At 40.0% G+C, this 20,410-nt stretch overlaps 1 protein-coding gene across 3 annotated transcripts in view; it reads right to left on the bottom strand.

Moving 5' to 3' along the window:
• LOC133648626 (exostosin-1) overlaps positions 1 to 20,410 on the bottom strand; it is a 359,097-nt gene that overhangs the window by 35,017 nt on the left and 303,670 nt on the right. For all 3 annotated transcript variants that reach the window (XM_062044901.1, XM_062044903.1, XM_062044904.1), the window contains exons 7-9: positions 17,451 to 17,583; positions 12,115 to 12,233; positions 5,443 to 5,538 (exon numbers count right to left, since the gene is read on the bottom strand). In XM_062044901.1, coding sequence (XP_061900885.1) covers positions 5,443 to 5,538; positions 12,115 to 12,233; positions 17,451 to 17,583 — 348 coding nt within the window. The remainder of the gene's footprint in view (positions 1 to 5,442; positions 5,539 to 12,114; positions 12,234 to 17,450; positions 17,584 to 20,410) is intronic.

Genomic DNA, 20,410 nt, shown 5'->3' with positions numbered 1-20,410 from the left:
AGTCATCAGAAAAACGTGACAGAGCGTGTAGCTAGCTAATTTGGCAAAGCAGTTAGCCTGCACCATACTGAAGCAGAATGAGGCGATAACACCAGGGAAAGGACGTTAAAATAATATCTCAACAGCAGACATTTATCCATGAAAATATAGAGAAGCTGTTGATTGTGCGTTTGAACGAGTAACAGCTTTTTTTGAAATTTTGCCTGTCGTTTACAATCATTATGAGAGACGAGAACACGCAAGTCGTTTTTATTTTTTATTTTAGTATTCTAAAGATAATACAAAATGCTTGGAATTTGCAGCTAACACTACAGTGCATACGATGTCAACTGTAATATGATTGTTCGTGTTTTTCAGTCAGTACAGATTGATGTCCTATCGCAGTGTTGTGGATTACAAACTCAAACGCGTTTCATTTTGACGTAGAAGCTAGCTTATCTCTTGCCATAGTTACTTTTTATAGCTAATACCGTAGCACGCCAATCTGTTAGTACGCTAAAAAAAAAAGAGTTATTCGGCGTTCGCTCTCGCAATGTCGCTACAGCTTGGTTATTATACAGGTTGCAGAACGCAACTGAAGTATTGTTGGTGGTTTTTGAATGCATTTTTAAAGTGATTTCGAGGTAGAATGAATTGCTCCCATTAGCTGCATTGCTAGCCAGCTAGAACAACCCCATTTTTATATGTTAGAAAGAGAATAAAACAAAAACCTTTTGTCTTCCTGTCTTTCATAAGGATTGTGAACGATTCCCAAAATAGTGCAGTTCCCCCTTAAGAAGTAAGTATGAAGAGAGTGTGAAACGTTGGAGCAGACGGAAGTTAAGAGAGTGAGGTCGCCGTGACTTGGTCACGGTGTAATTGTGAAACTTGGAGACAAGCTATGCTGACATAATTGGAGCGCTTACCCAAAATAAACCGGAAACAACGTCCCCGACCAGCAGGACCAAAAGAACAACTGTCCATCGAGTAAGTCTCTATAATATTGATAATGATACAAACAGCGCGTCATGCTTGTTATTACAATTATAGTACATATGCTGTCTAGATGACAAACAAATGTACAAACAAAACATGAAATAATACTTTTCAGATTTTGTAAAATTATTGTTCATGTTTTTCAGTCAATAAAGATTGGTGTCCTATTGCATAGTTGTGCATTACAAACTCAAAAGCAATTTGGGTGCTAATGCAGAAGCTAGCTTACCTCTTTCCCTAGTTAGCTTACGGCTAATACCGTAGCATGGCGATGTGTTACTAACTGGAAAAAGAGTTCCTCCGTGTTCGCTCTTACAATATCAATGTTGCTACAGCTTGGTTAGTATACATGTTACGAGACGTAAATGAAGTATTGTTGACGGTTTTTGGATGCCTTTTAAAGTGATTTACAGGTAGAATTGATTGTTCCAATTCTCAGCATTGCTAGCACCCTACAATGAGCCAATTTTTTACTAATTAGAATGCAAAAAAACAACTTTTGTCTTCTTGTCTCACATAATGGATTGCGATCGCAAAAAAAGTGCTGTTCCCCTTTAAATGTTGTATATTATTATTACATTACTTCATAAAACTGCTGTGATTGTTTGTACTACAATCTATTGTATAGTTTTTATACAATATTTGTTATCTAAAGGTTTGTTTATCTTTTTAAAAGGCATGTTACATGTTAAAATTGTGCAGTTTTTTTTTGTACCAATTAAATACATTTTAATTCATTAGGCGATGCGGTTTTGCGATACAAGTTTTTTTCCCCAAGTAATTAAAATGACTGCACTGAACATGTATCTTTGTGTTATAGGTGACAAAGCAAATGTAAAATCAGTAACAAGCAGAGAGCCAATAAATTGCAAGTTGTGACCACAGTGTTTGTAAAGTTCAACAATGCAGACAAGTGCAATGCTTTTAACAGTGTGAAATATGTTTTATTTTTACTAAAATTCCTTATTACATTAGTACTCCCAACTTTTTGGCGGCACACTGCTTTTGTCTTATCCACTTTGCGAGTTTTCATATTTTACCGGGAAGGCCAATCGTTCTCAAACGGAATACGTTAATGACAGAAAAAGTTTTTCAAGCTCTGCCTGCTCCTTGGCAAAATTGCGAGCCAACTGTAGTATGTGGGAAATCTATACGCCTCTGTCCTGAACTGAAGGTTCCATGCGGAAACATCCAAATACTGCACATGGACCGTAACAAAACCTACTGAGAACTGTTTCTAATAGTCTGCGAATCTCTTTTAGCTAAATGATGAAGGCCGAATATTGGAAACACAATCATGGCCTCCTCCATGTCCATGATCACTTTATAGTCTTATGTTACGTTTCATGGCGCCCTGTGGTGTTTGCCTTTTAAATCCACTGGCTGAATTCCTCCATCTCTCCCGTCAGCTGGTGTCAGGGCCTTTCTGCCTCTGGTCCCAGATTAGATCCTACTGAGATCTGGGGCAGTTCATTGGTCCTGAACCCTTATCTCTGCCCCCCATCGCCTAGCAAAAGCATTTACTCCTTTTTCTATTTGCACAGACTGCTGCGACTCAGAGGGAGTCTTTTCCAAGGTGCGAAGGGAAGAAAAAAAAGTATAGTCGGCTTTAACGAGAAGGCAAAGATCACATGCCTGTCAGCGGCTGCATTATATATAGATCTACGGCAGGGGTCTCAAACTCAATTTACCTGGGGGCTGCTGGAGGCGGTGTATGCAGGGGTCGGGCCGCATCAGGTATTACACAAGAAAATAAAAAATAAATAAATAAAAATAATTCAAATGTCTTTATTTTATATTTTTTTAACACAAAATAAGATGAAAAATAAATGAACAAATTGAAAATTAATAGGAAAATAAGTAAATACATGTTAACCTTCTCAGTGGCCTTGTGGTTAGAGTGTCCACCCTGAGAGTGGAAGGTCGTGAGTTCAAACCCCGGCCGAGTTATACCAGAGACTATAAAGATGGGACCCGTTTCCTCCCTGCTTGGCACTCAGCATCAAGGGTTGGACTTGGGGGTTGAATCTCCAAAATGATTCCTGAGCGCGGCCAACGCTGCTGCTCACTGCTCCCCTCACCTCAGAACATGGGGATGGGTCAAATGCAGAGAATAATTTCACCACACCTAGTGTGTGTGACTCTCGTTGGGACTTTAACTTTACCCTTAACTTAAGGGATGTGGACTATATTTTAATTCCACTTGGTGTCACGCACGGAGAACGTCTCGATGCGCAGAGAACGTGATTTCCGCTTTTTCCTGTTCAGCAGCACACTGGCGGATAAGAGCCCGATAGCAGTCTCCTTTGTTTTTGCGCTCCATGTTGATGTCTTTCATGATGGCATGAACACCATGGCATTTGTAGATGGCACAAAGTACTATGATAGCGAGTGCAAAAAGGCGACTGCTGTAACTGGGAAAAGAAGCGGAAATGACACAATACTGTTGTTGTTGTAAATGTTGTAATAAAAGACAAATGCAATCTAATAAAAATATATGTAGTGTTCATCGTATGAGGCAACACAAATACAATGCAAATACAAAATAATGACCCACAAATAACGGTGTGATCCTATAATTGGCCTGGGTTATCGAGGACTGTTATTGCCGACGGACACCATGCGCCTTCCAGCCCATACTTGCAGACCACCTGTCTGCCTGCTCATTGTGTCTTGTGATTTTGTGCCTTAGCCTTTTGTTGCAGTGCCTTTTTGTTCTGTAGTTTTTGTTTTTTGAATCATTGACAGTGTGGACAATAAAATACTTGTCCTCAGCACTTTTTGGGATCCACTACACTAAGCCACGGCATACAGTACAGGCCAAAAGTTTGGACACACCTTCTCATTCAATGCGTTTTCTTTATTTTCATGACTATTTACATTGTAGATTGTCACCGAAGGCATCAAAACTATGAATGAACACATGTGGATTAATGTACTTAACAAAAAAAGGTAAAATAACTGAAAACATGTTTTATATTCTAGTTTCTTCAAAATAGCCACCCTTTGCTCTGATTACTGCTGTGCACACTCTTGAGATGTAGTCACCTGAAATGGTTTTCACTTCACAGGTGTGCTTAAAGCTCAATGGGAGAATGCCAAGAGTGTGCAAATAAAGAAAACGCATTGAATGAGAAGGTGTGTCCAAACTTTTGGCCTGTACTGTATATGCATAATGTCCCACTGGGCAGCAACTTTAAAAACTTTTTTTGGAAGTGCTGTGAATGCAGCACGCTGGGATCAATGTTCATCACGTGTGCCCAATAGAAACGAGGCAGCCAGCCAAACACGGAAGAAAACTCCATGGCAAGTAACCTTCACTCATTGAGAAATGTGTCTCTGCTTGTGCATCGAGCCTGGTCGATGCCCCCCCCCCCCATATATATATATATATATATATATATATATATATATATATATATATATATATATATATATATATATATATATATATATATATATATATATATATATATATATATGGTGTTCATGGTGTTTGTAAGCACTTATATTTCATGGTTTCCTCTCATACTGCACATTCATGTTAGGATGACAATTCCTTACACACTTCCTGTTTTTATTATCAGTTTTGGGGGAACCAATCACCAATTAAATTGATTTTAATCATTTCAATGGGAGGCGTTGATTTGAGATACAAGTTAGTCACGTGCCGACACACAAAATCCCAGTGCCAGCACTTTGATAAAGAAGGTGAGAAACTCTATTGACTTCAAGAAAGGACAAGTGGTAAAGTAGTAGTATAATTATTCTCTATAAAATTAGTTTTTTTGTTCATATTTTTTTGGTATCTGTTGATAATTTATTTTGGAAAAAATGACTTCAGTTTTCATACCATACAGCTTTTGTGGGACCTTTTGGAAATAATTACTTTAAAAACAAAAACAAAGTACGTATTAAATCTTGAGTGCACAGTGTGCAGGTTTCCTGTATCTGAGCGTCCAATCTCACATTGCAGTCAATGAAATAATCCATGCGCCTCTTTAACCTTTTGTGCTCCCTGCTGACATAATTTCCTTGCATGGCAAAGGAGCCAGGATCAATGTTTAATACGCAGCCATATATAAACGTTCCGGGGCCGGAGGATGGAGACGTGGCGTATTGAGGTGTGATGGATGAAGCTGAAATATGGCCGCGCCGCATCTGATAATATTGATGTGGCGCTCCAAAGTGCTTGCTCTGCAGAAGCCGCGTTCTGTCAACGCCAAGCGACCCGACTCCTATGATTTACCATGTACACTCACGGCTAAGGAGGTCATGTTGTGCTCCGTCGGCCAGCCAGAAACCAGGAATAAAGCGTAACACGGAATCAGACCGAAATATGAAACAAATTGTTGAAATCACAAAGCTATATGTGAGCGATAATGCAATGTGACATCTACAAGTGCGTCACATGAGGGTGCATAGATGCTCAAATATGAATACAGTATTCCGTATGGTATCATATACCTTGCTGTGTCCTTTGAGGACAGTGAGAGGCACGCTGGTGGAGGGCCACTTGTTCCTGGGAGGTAAAGGCTTGTCGCTGTTCCATAAGACCACAATCTGCATTTGAAAAAAAAATACAACAGATTGTGAAGTGAAGTGAATTATACTTATATCGCACATTTTCTCGAGTGACTCAACGCGCTTTACATAGTGAAACCCATCTACATCTTTAAAGGGGAACTGCACTTTTTTTTGCAATGTTGCCTATTGTTCACAATCATTCTAACATGTGAAAAACGGCAAAGCAGCTAATGCAATGCAATGCAGCTAATGAGAGGGATCAGTTCTGCCTCTAAATCACTTTAAAATGCATTCCAAAACCATCAACAATACTTCATTTACGTTCCGTAACCTGTATAATAAAAAAGCTGTAGTGACATTGTTATTGTAAGAGGAAACACAGAGGAAGTCTTTTTCTAGCGTACACATCGGCATGCTTCGGTATTATCCGTAAAAGCGAGCTACAGAAAGAGATAAACTAGCTGCTACATCAACACGAAATGCGTTTGAGTTTGTAACGCACAACACTGTGATAGGACACCAATCTGCTACCTGAGCCAGCATACCATCTATCATACCATATACCAAGATATTGCTTTCAGTATTCAAAAGGTTTATCCGTCTGAACATTTCCATGGAGTTTGGGTTCTTTTCTTTTGGGAGGAGCACTCCTGCTCTTCGCCAGTCTTTTGGGATGATTTGCTATTTCCTTAATTATTGGTTGTTGTTTCCCTTTCAAGGGTCGTTACCGGGAGATTAGCCAATGAGTCTTCTTGCACCCCCGCTTTCCCAGACTGTCTACATTAAGCCGGATAACTCCTTAAACAAATAATTATTTAGTCTAAGCCCCGTTTCAGCCACACTAAACCATTGTTTAAGGTTCCCCTCCTTGGATAATTTTTTACACGGGTAAGTGCGCCGTGTATTTCTTGAATCTCCGGCTCGTAGTTTTGTATGGACTCATTGATCGTTTACAAACTGAGTTCGGAGAGGAAGTGACGCCAGAAAGACACGCCCCTCAAAAGAAGTGACGTCAGAAAGAACGCACCACAGCCAGCTTCATAATAAAGCAGTGCCGTAACTCGGAGCTAACCACTGGAAATATGGAGGCGAGTCATCCAAACATGCCCGTGTTTCTCCTTCCGTCTGTAAAGACGCTTGTGGAAATCACACATGAATACCTTAAGAGAAAGCGATTGCAGCTATTTCAGATACAACACTTCTCAGGCGGCAAGAGAACTTTCCAATGTCCAGGTCAGCTGTGATTCTACTTACTGAAAAACTTTGTCCATTTATCGAAGGAGAGACAACGAGAATGTGGGCTCCCGCGGATGTGATAAAAAAGGTAGCGTATGCTTTGTATTACCTGGCCAATGAGGGAAGACTACGGAAAACAGTGAATGCTTTTGGACTGGCAAAGCAGACTGTATCAGTTATTGTCTGCCATGTATGTTGTGGACTCAACGTCTAGGTCCAGAGTATATAAAGTCATTAAAAACTAATGGACAATGAAGGTAAAGGCAAAAGAGTGAAGAGTGTCCTGACCAGATATCTAGATCACTAGATTGATTGATGTAAAATGTTCTTTATCACATTGTTTACTTTCACGTGTCCATTAAGGATTTGATGAATTTATGATGGCTCAGGTGTGATTCACTACAATAGGGCCCCACAGCACACTGGATTCCAGTTAATTGAAATGCCACAACACTGGATATTGTTCAGATAAGTTAAATTTAATTTAAGAACTTGCACACGTGCGCATTTTCGGCGCCTGCATACTAGGTCGCGTTGCGTCGGTGGACGGAGCGGGAGAGGCCGGAGGGGGTCTTAAACGGCCATTGTGTATGTGTGGACAAGGATAAGGTTAGGTGGGATTTACCCCAGATAACCTTAGTGGGCTTAGTGTAGAAGGAGCCTAAGGGTATTATTTTCCTTGAACTTTTCGTAGCCAGATTAGGTGGCTCTTGTACCCTGGAAGGGTGAGGTCGCCTGCTGCTATGGGTAGCTGGGGTCTATTTAACTGAGGTCTATTTCGTCCTGTCAGCTGTCTTTTCAGGTTGTCACATGGTCTTTACCTTGTTGTCAGGTGCCTTTTCACAACAGTCACAGTTTTTTTCTTCCAGAAGATCAATAAAGCTATTGGGAATTGATGTTAGTAATAATAAAACTAATAACAAAGAGTAAACATATTCACCTCTGTTATCACTATTACAATCACATTAAATGTAGCAATCACAACGACAGCTGCATCTTAGGTAGATTAGTAAATCATGAGAAAAATGAAAAAATATATTTACTTACTGTACAGTGTGATGATAATGATGAGAATGAGTCACGCTTACTGGTGTGCCATGTGAGTATGAGTGTAAGTGTATACATGTAACACTTGCATGAATGAGTTTCTTAATGTTTGAATATATGTATACATGTATTAGGGCTGTGAATCTTTGGGTGTCCCACGATTCGATTCAATATCGGTTCTTGGGGTCACGGTTCGATTCAAAATCTATTTTTTTTCAATTCAACAAGATTCTCGATTCAAAAACGATTTTTTTTCCCGATTCATAATGATTCTCTTGTCATTCAATACATAGGATTTCAGCAGGATCTACCCCAGTCTGCTGACATGCAAGCAGAGTAGTAGATTTTTGTACAAACCCTGTTTCCATATGAGTTGGGAAATTGTGTTAGATGTAAATATAAACGGAATACAATGATTTGCAAATCCTTTTAAACCCATATTCAATTGAATGCACTACAAAGACAAGATATTTCAATCAATCAATCAATGTTTATTTATATAGCCCTAAATCACAAGTGTCTCAAAGGGCTGTACAAGCCACAACGACATCCTCGGTACAGAGCCCACATACGGGCAAGGAAAAACTCACCCCAGTGGGACGTCGGTGAATGACTATGAGAAACCTTGGAGAGGACCGCATATGTGGGTAACCCCCCCCCTCTAGGGGAGACCGAAAGCAACGGATGTCGAGTGGGTCTGACATAACATTGTGAAAGTCCAGTCCACAGTGGATCCAACACATCAGCGGGAGTCCAGTCCACAGCGGGGCCAACAGGGAACCATCCCGAGCGGAGACGGGTCAGCAGCGCAGAGATGTCCCCAACCGATGCACAGGCTAGTGGTCCACCCGGGGTCCCGGCTCTGGACAGCCAGCACTTCATCCATGGCCACCGGACCTATGCAACTCCCCCTCGCAAGGGACAGGGGAGAAGAGGAGAGAAGAAAAGAAACGGCAGATCAACTGGTCTAAAAAAGGGGGGGTCTATTTAAAGGCTAGATTATACAAATGAGTTTTAAGATGGGACTTAAATGCTTCTACTGAGGTAGCATCTCTAACTGTTACCGGGAGGGCATTCCAGAGTACTGGAGCCCGAATAGAAAACGCTCTATAGCCCGCAGACTTTTTTTTGGCTCTGGGAATCACTAATAAGCCGGAGTTCTTTGAACGCAGATTTCTTGTCGGGACATATGGTACAATACAATCGGCGAGATAGGCTGGAGCTAAACCGTGTAATATTTTATACGTAAGTAGTAAAACCTTAAAGTCGCATCTTAAGTGCACAGGAAGCCAGTGCAAGTGAGCCAGTATAGGCGTAATATGATCAAACTTTCTTGTTTTTGTCAAAAGCCTTGCAGCCGCATTTTGTACCAACTGTAATCTTTTAATGCTAGACATAGGGAGGCCCGAAAATAGTACGTTACAGTAATCGAGACGAGACGTAACGAACGCATGAATAATGATCTCAGCGTCGCTAGTGGACAAGATGGAACGAATTTTAGCGATATTACGGAGATGAAAGAAGGCCGTTTTAGTAACACTCTTAATGTGTGACTCAAACGAGAGAGTTGGGTCGAAGATAATACCCAGATTCTTTACCGAGTCTCCTTGTTTAGTTGTTTGGTTGTCAAATGTTAAGGTGGTATTATTAAATAGATGTTGGTGTCTAGCAGGACCGATAATCAGCATTTCCGTTTTCTTAGCGTTGAGTTGCAAAAAGTTAGCGGACATCCATTGTTTAATTTCATTAAGACACGCCTCCAGCTGACTACAGTCCGGCGTGTTGGTCAGCTTTAGGGGCATGTAGAGTTGAGTGTCATCAGCATAACAGTGAAAGCTAACACCGTACTTGCGTATGATGTCACCCAGCGGCAGCATGTAAATACTAAAGAGTGCAGGGCCAAGAACCGAACCCTGGGGAACTCCGCACGTTACCTTGACATAGTCCGAGGTCACATTGTTATGGGAGACGCACTGCATCCTGTCAGTAAGATAAGAGTTAAACCAAGACAAGGCTAAGTCTGACATACCAATACGTGTTTTGATACGCTCTAATAAAATATTATGATCGACGGTATCGAAAGCGGCGCTAAGATCAAGAAGCAGCAACATAGATGACGCATCAGAATCCATCGTTAGCAATAGATCATTAGTCATTTTTGATGTTCAAACTCATAAACTTTTTTTTTTTTTTGCAAATAATAATTAACTTAGAATTTCATGGCTGCAACACGTGCCAAAGTAGTTGGGAAAGGGCATGTTCACCACTGTGTTACATGGCCTTTCCTTTTAACAACACTCAGTAAACGTTTGGGAACTGAGGAGACACATTTTTGAAGCTTCTCAGGTGGAATTCTTTCCCATTCTTGCTTGATGTACAGCTTAAGTTGTTCAACGGTCCGGGTGTCTCCGTTGTGGTATTTTAGGCTTCATAATGCGCTACACATTTTCAATGGGAGACAGGTCTGGACTACAGGCAGGCCAGTCTAGTACCCGTACTCTTTTACTATGAAGCCACGTTGATGTAACACATGGCTTGGCATTGTCTTGCTGAAATAAGCAGGGGCGTCCATGGTAACGTTGCTTGGATGGCAACATATGTTGCTCCAAAACCTGTATGTACCTTTCAGCATTATTGGCGCCTTCACAGATGTGTAAGTTACCCATGTCTTGGGCACTAATACACCCCCATACCATCACACATGCTGGCCTTTCAACTTTGCGCCTATAACCTAGGACACGACGTCCACAGTTTCCAAAAACAATTTGAAATGTGGACTCGTCAGACCACAGAACACTTTTCCACTTTGTATCAGTCCATCTTAGATGAGCTCAGGCACAGCGAAGCCGACGGCGTTTCTGGGTGTTGTTGATAAACGGTTTTCGCCTTGCATAGGAGAGTTTTAACTTGCACTTACAGATGTAGCGACCAACTGTAGTTACTGACAGTGGGTTTCTGAAGTGTTCCTGAGCCCATGTGGGGATATCATTTACACACTGATGTCGCTTGTTGATGCAGTACAGCCTGAGGGTTCAAAGGTCACGGGCTTAGCTGCTTACGTGCAGTGATTTCTCCAGATTCTCTGAACCCTTTGATGATATTGCGGACCGTAGATGGTGAAATCCCTAAATTCCTTGCAATAGCTGGTTGAGAAAGTTTTTTTTTAAACTGTTCAACAATTTGCTCATGCATTTGTTGACAAAGTGGTGACCCTCGCCCCATCCTTGTTTGTGATGACTGAGCATTTCATGGAATCTACTTTTATACCCAATCATGGCACCCACCTGTTCCCAATTTGCCAGTTCACCTGTGGGATGTTCCAAATAAGTGTTTGATGAGCATTCCTCAACTTTATCAGTATTTATTGCCACCTTTCCCAACTTCTTTGTCACGTGTTGCTGGCATCAAATTCTAAAGTTAATGATTATTTGCAACAAAAAAAAATGGTTATCAGTTTGAACATCAAATATGTTTTCTTTGTAGCATATTCAACTGAATATGGGTTGAAAAGGATTTGCAAATCATTGTATTCTGTTTATATTTACATCTAACACAATTTCCCAACTCATATGGAAACGGGGTTTGTAAAAAGCTTTTATAATTGTAAAGGACAATGTTTTATCAACTGATTGCAATAATGTAAATTTGTTTTAACTATTGAATGAACCAAAAATATGACTTATTTTATCTTTGTGAAAATATTGGACACAATGTGTTGTCAAGCTTATGAGATGCGATGCAAGTATAAGCCACTGTGACAATATTGTTTATTTTTTTTATTTTTATAAATATCTAATGATAATGTCAATGAGGGATTTTTAATCACTGCTATGGTGAAATCGTAACTAATATTGATACTGTTGTTGATAATATTCATTTTTGTTTCACTACTTTTGGATTGTTCTGTGTCGTGTTTGTGTCTCCTCTCAATTGCTCTGTTTATTGCTGTTCTGAGTGTTGCTGGGTCGGGTTTGGTTTTGGAATTGGATTGCATTGTTATGGTATTGCTGGGTATTGTTTTGTTGGATTGATTAATTAAAAGAAAAAAATAAAATAAAATTTAAAAATGTTTTTTAAAAACAAAATTAATCCAAAAAAAAAAATTGTAATCGATTTTTAAAAAATGAGAATCGCGATTCGAATTCGAATCGATTTTTTCCCACACCCCTAGTATGTATGTATGTATGTATACGTGCATCTATGTTTATTTGTCACAGAGCATGTTTGGAAGGCATTACATTGCTTTATAATGCACAGTGTATTTAATCGACACTGGTGTGGTATATATTCCCCTGTAGCGTGTTTTTGCATCTACTTGCAGCCGCCCACCTGTGCACAGAACTTGGACTTAGCTACAGCGATGAGGAGCTTCACCACAGGAGACATGTTGGACTGCAGAGGACTGACTGTATGGATCACAGCGGTAAACTGCGGCTGTGGGCTTTTACCTGACAACACACACACACACGCGCACACGCAAACACACAAACACACACACACACACACACACACACACACACACACACACACACACACACACACACACACACACACACACACACACAGAAACAGAAAGAGTTATCATTGGTAACATGGTCTTTAACCCAGATTTGTAAGGATGTACTCAGCCACTCTATAAACCTCCAACATGGTTAAGTAGACAAAGTGTGTGTGCATGTGCATGTGTGTGTGTGTGTGTGTGTGTGGACTCGGGCATCCATCTTCCTGACAGGACACCCATTTCCTGCCCACATGAGCGAGCATGAGTACACTTGTTTAATCCTCCACTGAACTCGTTTGCTTTGATCGCATCCTTTAGCCGCCATGCTACCAATGTAAATCTGTTTCAATAACAAAGTGTCTGTTTTTTTTTCTCCTTTTATTTCTGTATTCTAAGCGGAATGTAATGTGTCGAAGCTTAACCAAACTTTAAATGCCTGCGGTTGATAAATGAGGCCCAGCGTTGGGCGCGATGGCTAAATGGAGTGGAGGCATCGATTCTCCCGCTTGCAAAGGAAAAGGCACCGGGGTTTGACTTTGTGAATAATTTGCAATTCTATTACAAATTAACTCAACCACCTCTGACTTTAAAGCAAAACTAATTCTTTGTGAGATTTGACCGACCGTGTAGCCCACCATGAGGGGGCGCCGCAGAGCTGGCTGAGTCGGCACATGGTGTGCCAGGTGTTGTCTGGGTGTTTGGGAATACTCGCATCCTCACGGATAAGTGGAGCCCGAGTGCTCTTTAGTGCTGCTCTATCCATCTCTCTGACACGAAAGCCCGTGACCAGATCTCAGGTGGGCTCGGATATATTTATGGAAGTGCAAGGTCTGCTCTTGTGCTTTGGGATGAGTGGGGTCACAGAATTAGGCACGGTCTCCTATTTGGGGCTTTTTATGGTGTTGTAATAAAAACAATATTTTATTAAATTATTGTAGTACTTTTGAAATGTTCTTTTTCATGCAAAACTAAAACAATGTCAAAGGTAATTAAGTGCATGTGACGTAAAATTAAATCTTGGTCTCTTTTATGACATTACGTGTTATGACGTTCTGTGTTACGACGTTCTGAGCTGCAAACGCACTCTCTTAAATCATTTATACCGTACACAAAATACTTGAATGTAGAATAGACTGTATTTATATTATTCACACGTGAATAATGCTGTATAATAGACTGTATTTATATTATTCACGTGTGAATAATACTGGATAATAGACTGTATTTATGTTATTCACATGTAAATAATGCTGTATAATAGACTGTATTTATGTTATTCACATGTGAATAATGCTGTATAATAGACTGTATTTATGTTATTCACATGTGAATAATGCTGTATAATTGACTGTATTTATGTTATTCACATGTGAATAATGCTGTATAATAGAATGTATTTTTATTATTCACATGTAAAAAATACCCAAGTGTTTATTGTTTATTGTGAGCGAACTGTGGTGCCGAATTTCCCCCAGGGATCAATAAAGTACTTTCTATTCTATTCTATTCTATTCTATTCTATTCTATTCTAAAACAACTACAGTGGAACATCGATTTACGAATCCTTCATTGCACAAACTTTTTGATTTTAAAACCACAGGCCGAATAAAAATATTATGTATCCATGTACAAGCGTTTCATCCAACTATTGTGTACCTTAAAGCGTGGCCATTTTGTGCCCAGCAGCACTTCCAGCTGTTTGATCTTTGGTGCACATTCAGTCAGCACAGCAGTGCTGTCATTAGCTACTGCGCCTAGTCGTACTTTGTGTGCTTTTTAAGTGTTTTGAGTATCCACAGCCATCATTGAAGTTGGTTGTAAAAAGAACTGTAACGAAAATAAGCTTTCTAACGAAACAAAAACTTTTTGTGATAAAAAAAAGAAGTAGTTGTAACAAAAAAAGTGTTTGTAAATTTTAAAAAAAGATATGCAACCAAAAAACTGATTCGTCACCAGAAACAAGTGTTTGTAAATAAAAAAGATATTTGTAATCAAAAAAAAAAAAAAAAAAATTGTTAAGCAAAAATTGGTGTCAGAACCTCCATGACAATTGTTGGATTTCCTGTGCGTGGTGTTATTTCCTTTACAGCCCTCTTGTTTTTTTGTTTCCATTTCTTGTTTTTCTTTAATTTCCTGCCCCTTCTCCTCTGGCCTGAGCGCTGCCTCTCTTACCCGTCCCTGTTCCTGCTTTCCAATTTAGGTGCTATAATACAGTATGCCAGCCCTGTCCTCTGGGTCGTTGTCTTGTTCTGTGTTGTGCACTTCCTATTTGCACAATCTCTCATAGCTTTTCTCTGTGTTATTTTGTGTCTGTTGCTAACTTAAGTTAGTTTTTTGTGCACTTCCACACGAGTGTTTCATGTTTAGTCATTAATTATAGTACACTCTTTTTCCCCTGCATTCCGACTGCCATCAAACTTGGTGTCACGCTTCAAGCTAGATTTCTAAACAAAAACAAGTTTGTAAAAACAAAGGATCTGTGACCAAAAAAAAAGTTTTGTGACCAAAAAATGAATTTGTAACCAAAGAAAATGTAACCAAAAAAGTAATTGCAACCAAAACTTGAAGAAGAGCAAACAAAACGTTAAAACTGGGGACTAAACTATGGTCGGGAAGTCCCAAGTTAAAAAATAAATAAATAAATCATAATTATTTTCTTTCATTATTTTTATTTTAAATCTGTGCTTTCTAATTCACTATCTCCAGCATGTTACTCTCGGGGTCTCCTAGCTGCTCAGGCAAATCATATTGTCATATTGTCGATAACGTGACATCGCGCTTGCGCCGCAGTGTAGGGCGAGCGCTCAGAAAGTGCGCGCTTATTCAGTCAATTAGTGCGCGAGGAATTTATATATATATATATATATATATATATATATATATATATATATATATATATATATATATATATATATATATATATATATATATAAATATATATATATATATATATATATACACACACAGCCCGGCCCACGGCCAAGTTTTTTTTAACCCAAGTCAAAAATTTTGGGGACCCCTGCTTTAAAACATGTAAAATAAAATAAATAATAGTTGAAAGTGTATCATGTGTTTTTTCTATGTTGATTTAATAAAAAATAAAAAAAATAAAAATAATAAAAAAAGAAAACCTATGATTTGTAGACAAAGTGTGTATTTGGTTAAAAAACTGTTTTGTTTGAAAACGTTTTTTTTCTTTCAAATCCATTATTTTTTATCTACTAATCTTCTTTGTTTACATTAAAAAAAAAAAAATCTCCATATGTCTGTGGCCAAAGTAAATGTGCAAGAAATTGCTAGTTTCAGTTTTGGGTATGCCGGCAACCGCTATGTTGATGTCAGTCAGGCAGGGTAAAGGACATAAACTTAATTAAAGCCCACACTTAAGAACTTTCAGTTTTGGTTGATTTTGGTGGCGCCAGTGGACCAAAGTGGTAGTGTTTTGCCAGATGATGACTACATTTCCCATGATGACGAGCGCATACAGTATAGCGTCATACTGGCATGATGTCCGCTGTACTATTGGCACAAATAGAACGTTTCTAATGGCTATGCTGATATTAAATAGCAGACACTATCAGGATATGATTTTGGATTGTGCTACAAACATGACGCTACTACCAAGAACGTGTCGGGGCGGATGCACGTCCGAAGCAAAGAAAGACCAGCAGGAGATTATTTCCAAAGGAAGTAGTTGTGAAACTATCAAGCTGGTGGCTATTTATTGCTCCCACACAAATGTCCGATAGCTAACATTAGCATTATCATTTTGATTTGAGCAATAAAAGTGAAGTGAATTATATTTATATGGCGCTTTTTCTCTAGTGACTCAAAGCGCTTTACATAGTGAAACCCAATATCTAAGTTACATTTAAACCAGTGTGGGTGGCACTGGGAGCAGGTGGGTAAAGTGTCTTGCCCAAGGACACAACGGCAGTGACTAGGATGGCGGAAGCGGGGATCGAACCTGCAACCCTCAAGTTGCTGGCACGGCCACTCTACCAACCGAGCTATACTACCCCAGGTAAAGTAAAAGGTACTTACTAGTCCAGGGAGCATCCGTCTGAAATTCCTCGTCTTTGAGCTCACACCAGCGAGTGAAAGCCAGACCAGTTTTGATATTTGACTATCTTTTTTTTTCTTTTTTTGTCTCCTCGGACAAAACTTTTCCTTTCTTTGGTTGTTTTGGAGCTTCTGCCATGATAGCAGTAATTGCACATAGGCGTTCTTCTTTTTCTTCTTTTTGTTTTCTGGTGACTTTTTTTAACGAACAGGGAAAGGGGGAGTGACATATGCCATAAAGCAAGTCAGCACATTTGTAACTTTCTGTGTGACAGGCTTCCTGCCACCATATTCAATGCCGCTATGTGCCAGCAAAAGTGATACAGACCCCCTCAGTCCATGACAGAGGTGTCATTCAACTGAGTAAGTGGATGTATCGTCCCAAAAGTTATGAAAATATTCTATGAAGGTTAAAAAGTTACTTAGTGCATTCTATGTTAGCCACCTCTCTTTGTTTATAGTGATGTATATTTTCTGCTGAATCTACTCTATTTTATGATGCCCTTTTTTTTTTTTGTGCTGCAGCTGTTACATATACTATAATATTGTACATGGTAATTGGGATTTGTTATATATTGTATATATTATATAACAATATAATATAATATAATAATATAATATATATTAGTATATATTATATACTGTATATATAATATGTATGGGGACGGCGTGGTGCGGTTGGGAGAGTGGCCGTGCTAGCAACCCGAGGGTTCCTGGTTCAATCCCCAGCTTCTACCATCCTAGACGTGTGTCCTTGAGCAAGACACTTCACCCATGCTCCAGATGGGTCGTGGTTAGCACCTTGCATTGCAGCTCCCGCCATCAGTGTGTGAATGGGTGAAAGTGGAAATAGTGTCAAAGCGCTTTGAGTACCTTAAAGGTAGAAAAGCGCTATACAAGTATAACCCATTTATGTTAATATTGCATATATGTTATATTTTATTTTGCTATGGTACATTTTTAGTCTACTTAATACCTGCATTATCCTTTCCATCCTTACCCTTTCCATCCTTTGAAACTGAGCCACTGTGTGGAACAATTTACCTTGTGGATCAAGTTTGTCTATGTCTAAGTGTAAGTCTTTAAAGGAGTTGTTGCTCACCCAGGCTGGCGTAGTAAAAGGGGAACTGTGCGAGGTCAGTGGAGTACTGAGGGAGTGCATAGAGACCACCGGGCAACGAGTTCCACATCAGCCGGTTCCTGGACACGTACGAGTCCACACGGTCGCGGATTATCTGAAGAAGAAGGCAAAAAGGAGAAGTTGACCGTCACTGACATAAATATGTTATAGAAAATGACGACAGTTGGGTCATATTTTCAGCTTTTTAATGGCAAAATTCATTCAGTTTTGAGGCTTTATTGCACCATTTTCTCTATATCTACTTGAGTCATAAAACGCAAACAAGGTCGGTGGCCTGCGCTCTCTCACCAGCTAAGCGCTAATATTTGGCAAAGAGAAGCAGCCGTGTGTTTCGAGCTGTCAGACGGCGCCGTGGGAACCAGAAGCGCTACGCAAAACCAGGCCCGAGATAATTTAAGTCCTTCACCCGGGGCGCCACACTCCCAACATGAGGAGTCCATTAGCTGTTTAGCTGACGATGTCCGTCGGCCATGTTAGCAGAGGTCAGTGGAGTTGGCGGCGTGATGATGTCAGCCGCACAGTCTTTGGGGGGTTTTGAGAAGGACACGGCCTCCACCTGCTCACAGTCATTGCCATGTTTTGTAGATTATCTGTAAACTTGCTGCTGATTACTCTCTGCATGCCAACCCACTCAAAAACATTTATTTTTTTAAAAAGTCCACAACATTTTACCAGTATTTGTAGAATGTTGCAGCTAAATAATGTGTGTGTTGACCTATTGCCTCCTCTTTCTGCTTATTCATATACAATAGCGTGGAAGGGGGGAAGTGTGGTCTTTTTGCGGCCTGCAGCTTGTTTTTTTATCAACCCGTGGAACATTTTAAAGCTACAATCAAACAAGTAAGAAAAGTAAGAAAAACAGCAAAGGTTGAAAAAAAGAGCAAAAAGGCGTAATGTAACGAGAAAAAGTTAATACTAATAGTACCAATAATTATGGGCTGCATCCTCACGGTTCGGTAAGTAGCACAGTATCTCGGTGCAAGAGGCACGGTTTGGTTCATTTTCGGTGCAGAAGGTGCAAAAAATAAAAAACATATAACTAAAGGTGTCCTGATCCAATATTCATACCGGTCTGCAATCAGAAAAAATAAGTATCAGAATATATCGGCCTGCATCTAAAATCTCCAATACAAGCAGTCCTGCATCGTGTCCTCCAACAAGCACACAAGGTTGGTCTTTTCTTGTATTTTAGTTAAGTAATTTACAAAAAGTAAACACGGTATGCTACTGAAGCTAGCAGCTACACAACAGCTAGGTCAGGGGTCGGCAACCCGCGGCTCTAGAGCCGCATGCGGCTCTTTAGCGCCACCCTAGTGGCTCTCTGGAGCTTTTTCATAAATGTATGAAACATTGAAAAAGATGAGGGGAAAAAAATATATTTTTTGTTTTAATATGGTTTCTGTAGGAGGACAAACATGACACAAACCTCCCTAATTGTTATAAAGCACACTGTTTATATTAAACATGCTTCACTGATTCGAGTATTTGGCGAGCACCGTTTTGTCCTACTAATTTTGGCGGTCCTTGAACTCACCGTAGTTTGTTTACATGTATAACTTTCTCCGACTTTGTAGGACGTGTTTTAACTTTTATGCCACTTTTTTTTTCTGTCTCATTTTGTCCACCAAACGTTTACGTTGTGCATGAATGCACAAAGGTGAGTTTTGTTGATGTTATTGTCTTGTGTGGAGTGCTAATCAGACATATTTGGTCACTGCATGACTGCAAGCTAATCGATGCTAACATGCTATTTAGGCTATCTATATGTACATATTGCATCATTATGCCTCATTTGTAGGTATATTTGAGGTAATTTAGTTTCCTTTAAGTCATCTTAATTCAATTTATATCTCATGACACACTATATGTATGCTATATGGCTTTTAACTTTTTGCGGCTCCAGACAGATTTGTTTTTGTATTTTTGGTCCAATATGGCTCTTTCAACATTTTGGGTTGCCGACCCCTGAGCTAGGTGCACAAGCTAGACATATACACTATATTGCCAAAAGTATTTGACCACCTGCCTTGACTCACATATGAACTTGAAGTGCCATCCCATTCCTAACCCATAGGGTTCAATATGATGTCGGTCCACCTTTTGCAGCTATTACAGCTTCAACTCTTCAGGGAAGGCTGTCCACAAGGTTGCGGAGTGTGTTTATAGGAATTTTCAACCACTCTTCCAAAAGCGCATTGGTGGTGTTGGTCAAGAAGGCCTGACTCTCAGTCTCAGTTCTAATTCATCCCAAAGGTGTTCTATCGGGTTCAGGTCAGGACTCTGTGCAGGCCAGTCCAGTTCTTCCACACCACACTCTGGACCTTGCTTTGTGCACTGGTGCACAGTCATGTTGGAAGAGGAAGAGGCCCGCTCCAAACTGTTCCCACAAGGTTGGGAGCATGGAATTGTCCAAAATGTTTTGGTATCCTGGAGCATTCAAAGTTCCTTTCACTTGAACTAAGGGGCCAAGCCCAACTCCTGAAAAACAACCTCACACCATAATTCCTCCTCCACCAAATTTCACACTCGGCACAATGCAGTCCGAAATGTACCGTTCTCCTGGATTCTTCCAAACCCAGACTCGTCCATCAGATTGCCAGATGGAAAAGCGTGATAGCCACTTGGTGGCTGAGTTGCTGTTGTTCCAAAAACTATTCCATTTTCTTATAATAAAGCAGACAGTTGACTTTGGAATATTTAGTAGCGAGGAAATTTCACGACTGGATTTGTTGTACAGGTGGCATCCTATGACAGTTCTACGCTGGAAATCACTGAGCTCCTGAAAACGGCCCATTCTTTCACAAATGTTTATAGAAACAGTCTCCATGCCTAAGTGCTTCATTTTATACATCTGTGGTCGGGTTAGGACACCTGATTCTGATCATTTGGACGGGTGGCCAAATACTTTTGGCCATATAGTG

This window comes from Entelurus aequoreus, linkage group LG04 (genome assembly GCF_033978785.1).
Source record: "Entelurus aequoreus isolate RoL-2023_Sb linkage group LG04, RoL_Eaeq_v1.1, whole genome shotgun sequence".
Taxonomy (NCBI): Eukaryota; Metazoa; Chordata; class Actinopteri; order Syngnathiformes; family Syngnathidae; genus Entelurus; species Entelurus aequoreus.
The sequence above is the reverse complement of the archived record's forward strand: the minus strand, read 5'-3'. Positions and strand labels throughout refer to the sequence as shown.